At 36.0% G+C, this 12,500-nt stretch overlaps 1 protein-coding gene across 1 annotated transcript in view; it reads right to left on the bottom strand.

Moving 5' to 3' along the window:
* Positions 1–12,500, bottom strand: part of LOC136854674 (fat-like cadherin-related tumor suppressor homolog) — a 723,114-nt gene that overhangs the window by 44,919 nt on the left and 665,695 nt on the right. Inside the window, 4 exon segments of the mRNA XM_067131274.1 lie at positions 2,748–3,036; positions 3,275–5,647; positions 6,556–6,729; positions 7,301–7,444. Of these exon segments, the coding sequence (XP_066987375.1) occupies positions 2,748–3,036; positions 3,275–5,647; positions 6,556–6,729; positions 7,301–7,444 (2,980 nt within the window).

The following is a 12,500-nucleotide window of genomic DNA, read 5'->3' as shown; positions in this document are numbered from 1 at the left end:
GTATTCATGGTAAACAATGTTTGCCCTCTTTAATCCAATTGGACTTAATGTGTACACTCGTCAAGGAAAGTTAGGATACAGTTTTTTTAAAATCTTCAGACATATATTGCTCAATAATGCGACATCTGGCAACTTTAGAAAGGGGAGGAGCTTCAGTCTTGTTGTGTTTGTTTTTTGCTTGACCTCCTATAACTTTCAATCATATTCTACGGTTCTGAAATCATTGATACTTAAATGCAGTAGTAAGCTTTACAGTATTCGTTCAAGTTGCAATTTGCAGCGACAGTTATGAGCAAAATAAAAATTTTTCAACATAACCTACCAAGTAACCTTACACAAATGAATTTATGACACCACAATAAACGGAATGCTTGCATAATCGGAAACGCAATCTTCCATAATGAAATCAAGAGTTAAATTTGAGCAATGTCCAACGAAAAACGTGGGGAACAATAAAGGAAACGAATGCAATGTTAACGAATGAGAGAGAGAGAGAGAGAGAGAGAGAGAGAGAGAGAGAGAGAGAGAGAAACTATGGCAACATCAAGAAACATCCAGTTACTTGTGTTTTCCCGCCGGATTTAAATATATTTGGTCAACCTACCGTAGCTGTCACAACATTTACTGCCATTAATTGCAGCTGACTTTTAACACAGTGAAATACAAATATGAGTGTGTAAAAATCAAAGAAATTATCATTAACTTGTATGATGATGCAATAATAAGCCTGTTCATAACGGAAAACGAGTAAATATTGCCGCTCTGATAAACAGTACTACACCGAGATATCCACACACTATCTTTTAGATCTCTATGAACGAAGTCATCTGAGAAATTCTGATTACTTCGGACATGCATGGTGTTTATAAGTATCTGAACGTTTTTGTTTTGCAGATTTAACATATATGATATAATTTGCATTGTATTTTCATATTCTAGAGTAAATTTACCGAGATTATGTGTTTTCTGTACGAAAAAAATTAAAATTCGATGAACGAAATCTAATGAAAACTGTATCCTCACTTTCCTTGCCGAGTGTACATACATACATATACACACACAAGCATATATATATATATATATATATATATATATATATATATATACACACACACATATACATATATATATATATATATATATATATATATATATATATATATATATATATATATATATATATATATACATATATATATTTATTTATTTATTTATACACACACACATACACATATATATAATACACACACACATACATACATATATATATACACACACATATACACACACATATATATATATATATATATATGTGATAATCAAAATACATATATCAAACAGCCTCGTACATAGGAATCAAGTTGCCCATAACTATATAGCCCATTATTCGAAATGCATTCCAGTCCCATTATCTTCCCTGTGTTGGTAATGTCACTTCTCTCTCCCTCTTTCATTCATCTATGAAATCATGTAACAAAATACTCACTAATTAATTACTTTGCTTCTCGAAATGCTGGTATCAGTACCATCAAGACTACTGTTTCTTAAAGTCAGGGTCTACCTTTTACTCTCGTCAGAATGGCTGATTTATTTTAAAATCGGCCCAAGTTTCCAATTCACCTGACTGTATAATCCCCAAATGAAACTAGAGTGATGTTTCATTTGCTGATTATTAATAAATAAGTATTTGGCGTTAAAAACCTAAAGGCCAACGGGTGAGAAACAGCAATAGATTCGAAAGTACGCTACTTCGAATCCCGAAGTTCTACGGAAGTTCGTTAATAAAAGTCGCCGCTTCGACAGCACAAAAAAATCCATGGGTTTGTTGTTACCTTTCTACTTTCTTCAAGCAACAAGTTATATGATTCAAAAACAAAAATAAGATCAATCAAACTTAGATATGTATAATTTATCTTCACTAATTCAAACTGTATAACGCGAACACGTCTCCCCGTGTTTACTCTTAGTTTTTGTTATGTGCTAACTTACTTGTGCACATTTCTCTCACTCACTTTTCCATCCGACCAAGCCTTTTCAATTTCATATTCATTTATAAATAAAGAGTAAATAGACTTCAAACGAATTTTAACTGCGGTTGAAAAGAAGACACTTATCTTTCAAGGAGAGCGTGGGTGAACTTCTGCCTTAATTAAGAAGTCCAAAAAAATATATCCTGCTAATTCTAAGATGTCTAGAGTTAAATGCATCACCATTTTAACAAAATTTCATATCAACCATAACAGTTTTAAAACAGAAATAAAAACAGGTCGTAGCCTGTATCTCGACGGCATGTTCTACTCTATATAAACTGTCATGGCTGCCTAACGTAAAACCTGAAATGAGCATTTATCTAAATAACGATGGACTTAATTATGTACGTTTTGACTGACATGTCAACATGTAAGGGTATACACTGCAAAGTAGTCGTACGGCAGGGAAGAATCTAGTTAAAAATGAGTAACATCAAGATTTAGTTAGCCGGCAACACTCATTAAAAAAGAAATATGAGAAAGGATATATACCGAGGATGAACAATATTCAAAATTAAAACTTACCGTTGGTGACATGGGAAAAAGTTGCTACAGCATATGCAGAACAGTATTACTGCTTCCTATAATTCTACTGCTGCAGGCGCTGCAACTACAGCAGTCAAGACTAAAATTTCTAGAATAGCGTTAAAATGTAATAGGCAGGAAAGAAAGAAAGAAAAAAGGAAAGGTAAGAAGAAAAATGCAGTCCTAACTCACCCTTGATGGGCATGAAGTATGAGTCATTAAGATTGTTGTGATGGTCCCAAGGCTTATGTAGCGAGTCCGAATCGCTGTTGGAGGGCGGAGGCGGTGAGAGGTTGGGCGGAATCACCACAGGCTTGTTGAGGCTGTGGAGGAGTTCATGGGAGCACCTCGAAAGGGTCTCAAGCTCGAGGCTCTCGTGGCCAGCAGCAGAGAGGTCAGCCAAGTGCTTGAGAGTGTTGAGGATGACAGAATCGTTGCCACTGGGAGTGTACGAAGCTGGACGCGGGGGCAGCGGGGGACCCTGCAGGATGCCGCCAGGAGCAACAAAAGAGGAATAAAAAGAAACTCAAAAGACCAGGCAAGAAAATCAAAAGCAATAAGAAGCAAATGATGAACAAGACCTCTCAAGACAGAAAATCTTACATGGTCACTATGGAAAAAACAAAACATAATAAAAAAAATAAGAAACTATTTGCTAATGCTATGGCCTACATAAAAAAAAAAAATTTATATCATATCCATAGAATAGTGACCATTACCTGGTCAGCTTCCACATTGCAGATTTTGGAATTTCTCTTCGGCACATCATTTGCTTTGAGATCATTCTTGACGTGGTGATCAGTCAGCTTGACCCTGTTGTTTTGCTGGTGTCGTTTTTGGTGCCAACGTCGTCTTTGCCATGCTACAAGCACAAGCATTGCAATCACACATCCCACAAACACAGCCAGGATGCAAACAAGTTCTTCCAGTGATATGTTGAGTGCTGAGGGGGAGCTGGACTTTTTCTTAGGTTCGGTACAATATTCACCTGTTACATTGGAATGGCATATACACTTAAAACCACCATAAAAATTAAGGCATGTACCCCCATTTTGACACGGGTTCCTTGTACATTCATCAATATCTAATTGGCACATATTTCCAGTGAAATGCTGACACTTACATATTGGTCCATCTGCCCCTTCTTCACAGCGACCTCCATTTTGACATGGGTTTGGATTACAGTACACTCCATATTCACAACGCTTCCCACTTAATTTAGAAGGACACTGACACTTGTATGTACGACCTACTACAATGCACTTGCCACCATTAAGGCATGGGGAGGAAGAGCATGGTGCTGTGTCTACTTGACATTGTGATCCAGTAAATCTGGGAGGACAATTGCACTTGTAAGACTTGTTACTTTCAATACAAGTACCTCCATTGAGACAGGGTTGCGAGCCACAAACACCTGCTGGTGGTAAGATATCTGGACACTGCAATTCAACATTAGCCAAACGTTTGAGTACAGCACCACTTGATGATGTTCCAGAAATTGTAATGGGCAGTTCTGCACCATCTATGGTCATCTGGTCCAAGCAGCCAACAAATCCTAAACTACTGTGGGAATAGGAAGACATCCCTGATCTTTGATCTCTACTGATGGTGGCACCAAGGAACATAAAGTCTGAATCCATATTCAAAATATCATTCACACCAGGTGCTGCACCTGAGCTCACTTCACCATCAACACTCAGTGTTGAAACTGTTCCGTCACGCGTAAGATTGATAAAATGCCACTCGTTGTCATCAACCCTGATAGTCGACACCCTGACTAAACCCTCTCCACTTCCACAGTCCCAACGATACTGTATGTGCCCACCAGCAACTTCTAAAATACTATAATCAATGTCACCTGCTGCATACACAATTGTACCAACTGGATGCCTTGTGCGAAGGAAGACACTGAGCACCAAAGAGCTACTTTCTGTCTGTCTTGCTATAACATACTGAGCATAGCTCTTACCTTTGAAAGATAGTGGCCGCATAGGGTAATGACATGACGGACTTCTACATTTAGTTAAATCTACTTTACACAAGGGCCCTGCCCTTCCTTTGGGACACTGGCATGTATATCCAAGAGTATTAACATCAGTTGGCAAACACTCTTCATACTCAGCACAAGGGCGGTGTCCACAAGCATTAACCAAATCTTCACAAGTATCACCACCATAACCTTGATCACATAAGCACCCAGCTTTCTGTATAAATTTTGGTGACAACAAGCTTGACATCTGAGTATTGTATGGCACAGAAACATCTTCGGTAATCTCCACTACATCAACACAATGCCCATGACCGCTGCAATCTGTTTCCTTTGTACACATAGTATCCATTATGGAGAGGTACGGTAAATTTATCTTATTCTGAATTTCATTTTGCTTTTCTTGTAATGATTCCAGTAACTTCTTTCTAGAAAAAAATTGTTTTGGATATTGACTCACTACCAGTAATATATCTAAATTCTGTTGAATACCTCTTTTATTTCGCTGTGGTTTGTAAGAAATTTTCTCCTTTGACTGAGAATGCATCAGAGTAGGTTGAAGGCTGAGAATTGATATAGCTTCCTCTTCCACCAATAGCTCAGCAGCAACAGCTCTCACAAATATTCTCTGGTACTTAGATAAAAACTCGCCTGGCGAGAGAGGACCGATCTGCACTATCACTGAGTTTTCAACCATATCTTCAGATATAACAAACACCTGAACAGAGGCCTCGACCATGCGATCAAACTTTCCATCAGAGACACTCACGTTAACCTTGTAAATGCCTTCATCTAAAGGACTCATGGCCACAAGCGTTCCATCTTGACCATCTACAGCAAAATACTTCATGGTGCTGGCAGCTTTGGGGGAGGATGATACTGAGAACTGCAGAGTGTCATAAGGGTCTTGGTCTAATGCTGATAGTCGACCAATGATGCCTCCTTGGAAAGCAGTGCGGTAGCTGGTTATAGAAGCTTGCAGTGGGAAGAGGGTAGGAGGGTACTGAGATTCCTCCACAACAATGATTTTAACTTTGGTATTGGCATTCAAGGGAGGAGATCCGTTATCCCAAACACGCACCGATAATGTGTATTCACTCTGTACCTGATGATTCATAAAAATAAGAATGCAATTAAAAGAAAGGAAAAAATAATTAATTTATTGAATAACATGAAGACCAAATTTTCAAACTGCCGCACTAAGATGCATTAAAAGTAAGAATCTGAACCATCTGTGTTATTGATACAAATAATATGTGCTTTAACTAGTCTAATTAGACCAGTCTGAAAAATTACTGAAGGACATGAAAGGATAAAAAAAATATGTACTTAGTAATCATCATTATGATAGCTGAATGGATTATCGGGAGAAGGGGGGCGCAGAACATGATTTCTTACTGGTCACAGTAATGATGATTAAATTAAACCTCATTTCAGATTTGTATGCAATCCTTAATAAAAAAAAATATCCATGTGCTGTATATACATATGGTGGCACAAGTCTACCAAATACAAGTCCGCTGATGTACGATACCTATACCTTGAGTAAATGCGCTAAACATTAAGTTGCAATGAACAGAGTTGTGAATAAAAGCTTCATATATTACGGTGGACATTTCAACAGGACAAAATAAACATATGTGTATTAAGCTGTGATGAGCCACAGGATAAAAAAAAAAAAGGATGGTAGTGAACAAAAAAATATTGTAAAAAAAATTATGGTGAATGAATGGAAGTAAGATGCAAGGAAAAATAAAAAAAAATTATGTAATAAACAAACGAGTATATTGTGACTTACAGGAATGAATTGAAAAGGAAATGGAAGAGCATAAGGGAATAATGCTACGGCATTTACGTGAATGATATAATTGTCATCTGAGCACCAATAATTTGTATGTGAGTAATGAAATGAATGTAGAATTCAAAACTAGGGAAACACATTCATCACAGCCTTGACCGTAATGAACCAAGCAAGTAGTAAAGAGTGTAGTGTACACTCATTGCTGATCTTACCAGATGATTCAGCTTGTTTGTGGCTACTTTGAGGGAGCCATCTTGATCCAGAGTGAAGGCAAGGTGCTCCGAAGCAGCCTTGATGAGCTCCCACGTGAATGGCGCCCCGTTGGGATCGGCATCTGCGTCGGTGGCCATCAGGCGAAGCATCGGGTGCCCCACAGGTCGATTCTCCTGAGATGAACAATAAAAAGAAATAAAAATCTTTCTTTTGGATGTGAACAGTTTATTCTTTATTGAGTCTCTGGACAGCAGAGAGATTGTTTTGTACACGGACAATATAGGACAGGGAACTTATTACCCTTATCTAGATCAGGTCCGAAGTCAAAAGAATGAAAAATAAGGAAAAGGTGAGGCGAAACTCCAGAGGCCAAGTTCAACTTGCCTCTTTAGGGGTGAATGAGGGAGAGACAGAAAACTGGAATGAGTGAGAGAATTCTGCAGTTTAGGAGGCTTGAAGGTATAAATGAATATACAGCAATCAAAGAATTATTCAGTTTCACAGCAGATGTTCATCCACCTGAGAGGAAGAGGCAGCGTTCAATTTCTCAAGCGTTATCTTTGATAGACAAACATCAACTAAAAGACTGCTCTTACTAACCTAAACTGACCTCATACCACTTCAAGCTCTTGCTCTGTTGAGACCCCTTACAGAAGACCTACAATAACTGGAATGTTAAAAAGGCTCACTACCATGGGAAAGTACTTCAGAAGAACTATGCAAATCACAGGAATTCTAACTAACCTGGACAATTACTGAATAATTGTTATTGGTGAATATAGGCGGATTATCGTTTACATCGGTAACAGTGATCTTGACCTGGGTCACGGCTGTGTTGGGAGGACTGCCTAGATCACGGGCGCTCACCTGCAGGTCGTATTCCCCAATCTGCGAAGGAAACACAAGACGAATCATACATTTGCACAACAAAATACGAAAATCAAATAAAAAAAAAATATTGGAGTAAACCTGTAAAAAATGTCACTCCTGACACGAAATCCAAATTTGATCCAAATGCATGAAAATAAATCGATAGTGGAGCAGGAAAAGCCAAATTAATTAATATAAATAGAATAATGGAACATTTCCTTACAAAGCATGCTTTGTTTATCTGTATAACTTTTAGGATCAACGTCAACAATCGATATAACTGTATTAATAAAGATTTCAATACGAATATAGTTTAGTTTTCGAAAATCTCTCGGTCGGCCACGCTAACAAAGGAATAGAGCACCTTAGAGGAAATTCTGGCTGTTTAATTATTGGAGAGAAGATCAGGCACCGAATGGGCACCTACAAAAGATTGCTACAGTATTTGTAATGGCTCTATTTAAAAATATTTCTGGCGAATGTATATATCTACTTCATAATTGGTCCACAACTATTCGAGGCCACATAAATTGAAAGATTGATGTCATGTAGTTATGAACCGGCAGTTATGAAAAAACGGGCACAATTAAATGTTCAGCTCATTCAATACTAAAGGTAGGGAAATTGAGAGAACAATGAGCATTCAATTAACAATAAAAAGAGGAAATCGTGAATGTTAATCCAGAAAAAAAATGGACTGTACAGGGTTTTATTCCAAGACAGAAAATGGGCATGAACAACAGCTAAGGGAAACAGGGCAGACCGAATTATGCATTTATGAGAAAAATCAAACGAATTATGGAATTAGAGGAAACAGGTTAATATACTATATATAGAAGGTTATAAGAAGACAGGTTTGATCACCCTCTAACAAAACGTGAATACCCAAAATTTTAATATTCAATATAATGCGGAAAAATAAAAAACCAAATCACACTCCCACAACATTTCAAAGAAAAGGGTACCTCAAACGCGTTCCATTGTCTTGGAGTATATTATTTTTATGAATAAACGACGGGAGCCTCGATAATGAACAAAGCAAAATAGCTCGAAATGGATGAGAAAAGACATTTAAACAATAAGGGAGAACCTCCGTTTCGATCCATTACTTGAGACTTCATGCTACATTAATTGCATTATTCAAAGACTACTGACTCAATGGGAGCCCTCAAAGACGCATTCAAATAAAGGAAGAATAAAGTGCATCCAACCGTCCACTACCTTTCCGCATTTGAACACAAATACACATTCATTATGATATGAGAGTGCAAGCACAATATATATATATATATATATATATATATATATATATATATATATATATATATATATATATATATATATATATATATATATGTGTGTGTGTGTGTGTGTGTGTGTGTGTGTGTGTGTGCCTGTGTGTACATATTGATGTGTATGTATATATATTTACACGTATATGTTAATAAGGCATTTTCTCAAAACGGTGGCTGAAAAAGTTCAGCTACATTCATCCCTTAACTAGTGAATTAAAGATAAACAACACGTGATAAACTACAGCTGTTCATATGCCTAGCCAGAAAGATCTTCCGCAATACCTCATCCTCTCTTGATGTACACAGGCACTCACGTAAGGTTGGCGCAGCCTCTCTTGATTTCTGGATACGAAGGCTACGATATTCCGGCTCTTCTTGAACTTTACCAGCCTAATACTACTAACAGTACTCCACCCAAAGATATTAAACAGCTATGAAGATATCATGTACAAGTGTCTCAGACCAATTTTTTTTAAAGCAAGCCAGTCACAGAGGGTAGTGACAGAATGGTGCAGCCCTCCGGTTTCTGAGCCAATCTTCGGAGGTGAGATGCCCAAACCAAGCGCTTGTTTCTTGACCAAAGCACAAGCCGGTACCTATTTGCAGCATGGGGGACTGGTAAGCAAGCCATGAGAGATCCACGAAACTACCAAACGTAAGGGAAGCGCTGCATATATGCATATTCTCAAACACCCACACATTTATACACATCCATGCACGCAAAATTACTGAATAATATTGAAAGAAACGTATATAGTCGCATTCAAGCGCACAAAAGTGCGAGAAAATCTCTTCTTCCTTCAGCAAACTCCCTTTATTTGGTCTACAAATAGCCCGTCATGCACAGTGAACCATGCAACAAGTCCCGGGGTGTCATGTACGCACCGGAAGTTCATCGATTACCCAAATCCGGATAATCCCTCCATTCCTTCCAAGTTCATGACTGGCAGATCTATTCCAGTACCTCGCACTCCCCTTTAAACCTCAGCGCTCCACAGGCCCTTCACTTTTCTTCCATTTTTCGCTGAGTTTAATGGAGGACACGTCAACACCGATTATTTTGACATGCCGCACTTCAAGACGCAGCAGGGAAAAGTAATTTATAAAAGACTAGCGTTCCGTATGACCAGTCAAACTGTTCGTATGTATGTACGTGTGTGTACATACTTATGTATATATACATACATATATATATACACAGAAGCGATGAATTATCCTACCCGCTTTCAAGAATATAACTTTATGACGCTGTATAGCTACAGTAATGGCTAAGGAAGTGATAAATTCAGGCATCCTGTTATAAACCTAGTTTTGACCGAAGGTTATTCAACAGGGAAGCTATTGCGTAAGGATGGATAAAATTAAAATCGTCAGGTAATTTTATTTTCATCGCAAATCTAACCGTCGCCTATCAAGAATTCATATTGTTAATTAAACTTTTGCATATTGTTCTAAAACTTATCTCCGTAACGTGGTTTCAGTTATACATAACAGAATCATTCATTCCTGTTATAACTGTGGTGCTATCTACTAAAGCCCCTATTTCTGATGAGTTCGAAAATCATAATTTGTTGCTTCTAACATTTTCTTCTGTTTTATCTGTGACTTAATTTACATCTTTTGCCGAGTCCACATAAAAGAAAAATAAATAAATATATAAAAATATCAGTCTCTCAGCTTTCCCATGATGTTTGTTCTCCCTCTCAATTCAACATGAAGGAAAATTTAACTATAAATAGGACTGATATTATACATAAAACACATCGAGTTTTATGTATAATATCTAGATGAAACTGCTTCTCTTTCACCAACTCCGCTGTAAATGGAACGCATTCATCTCCATACGAAGAACAGTTATCAAATCAATGAAGACACATCCGCAATATCTTTTTTCCCAAAGTTAAATCAAAACTTCCTGAGTCTATTAGTAATCCGTTTCTCATTTCCTTCAATTTTCATACTTAGGTCGTTAGTTTTCCCTACCAATATAAACGCTACTTTAAATATTGTTCTTCTGTTTTTGCCCTTTGCTATGAACATTAGGCGCCAATCTCCTATGTTGCTTGACAATGTCGTTTCTAAATACAGTCTGGACACTGAAATTAGCCTCGGGTCTGTTCAAGATTCAAAATCCTTACCAGAAAATGAGAGGCGTCATTTGGCAATTTTATTTTCTCCATTTTCATTTTCAACCACACACACACACACATATATATATATATATATATATATATATATATATATATATATATATATATATATATATATATATATATATATATATATATATATATATTTCTTGTCAAGTTCCCAGCATGTTCTCTCGAACATGATATATATATATATATATATATATATATATATATATATATATATATATATATATATATATATATATATATATATATATATATATATATATATATATATATATTATTGTCAATATATTCCCAAGTTCCTCATGTTCCCTCGAACATGATGGTTCAGTATTTATGTACGCTGCTGCATTATTCTTGAGCTCTTCTATATTTGTAGCGTCCGCCCTATTAAATACAATCATAAATGTTCGTAGGAGGCAGCGGCTTTTAAACTCTCTCTAAACATGAAGGATAACTGATAGAACGAAAAGACCCGTCTTTCTTAAATCGGGGAATTCATATACGGAGGAACGATTTCCTGGTTCTTTTCACAAACGATGCTGACGTGATAGAAAATAATTGTTTCCAGCACAAACTCTATGATTAAGTTTCCAACGGAGTGAACAGCACAAATATGCCGTACGAGGATCTAAGAGAATTAGTTTCGGATATGAATTTCATTACATGCTATTTCGACGATGAATGGCTGCTATAACTTTACGGTCTGATAGCACATCCAGACAGAAATATCCCCGGAGACTTATTAAACTCATCGCTTTCAGTAGCAGTATATATATATATATATATATATATATATATATATATATATATATATATATATATATATATATATATATATATATATATATATATATATATATATATATATATATATTTTGTTATATAAATATGAAATATTTTTTTTTAAATAAAAAGGAGTCCAAAATTACACCTAAAGGGTAGAAAGTTGCGAGAGACAGACAATGTCTCCGAAATATAGCTATAATTTTCTACCCTTTTGGTGTTTTTAATGGGCTCCTTTTATTAGATATATATATATATATATATATATATATATATATATATATATATATATATATATATATATATATATATATATATATATATTATTTACACACCTATATGTATGTGTGTGTGTAATTTAAGAGCCACAGTGGCCTCTTACCTCCTCGACTTTCTCAATCTATTCTGGGTAAGTTTATCAAGACAAGACTATATTCAGACTATTTAAAAACGAAAGAGCATCACTTTACAACGCTAAAAAGATTTCGCCGAACCTCTCGTGTTGCGGATCGAATTCTGCCTTGGAAGGTAATGCTTCTAGTTTATTCCCAGCACGGGTATGGGTTTGTATCGAAAAATGTGCGAGGAAGTCAAGAAGTTAAGCGATCATTGTGACTATAAAAAATTCATAAATAACTTACAAAAGACCAACAGATTATATAACACACACACATATACATATATATATATATATTAATATATATATATATATATATATATATATATATATATTAAAAAAAAAATATATATTAACAATATAGCATTGCACATCTCTATACACAGAATACATTCATACGTACACATCAGGGATCACATAAAATTCAGAAGTTATATACT

Source organism: Macrobrachium rosenbergii, chromosome 29 (assembly GCF_040412425.1).
Source record: "Macrobrachium rosenbergii isolate ZJJX-2024 chromosome 29, ASM4041242v1, whole genome shotgun sequence".
Lineage (NCBI taxonomy): Eukaryota > Metazoa > Arthropoda > Malacostraca > Decapoda > Palaemonidae > Macrobrachium > Macrobrachium rosenbergii.
This window is presented reverse-complemented; position numbering and strand designations above follow the sequence as displayed.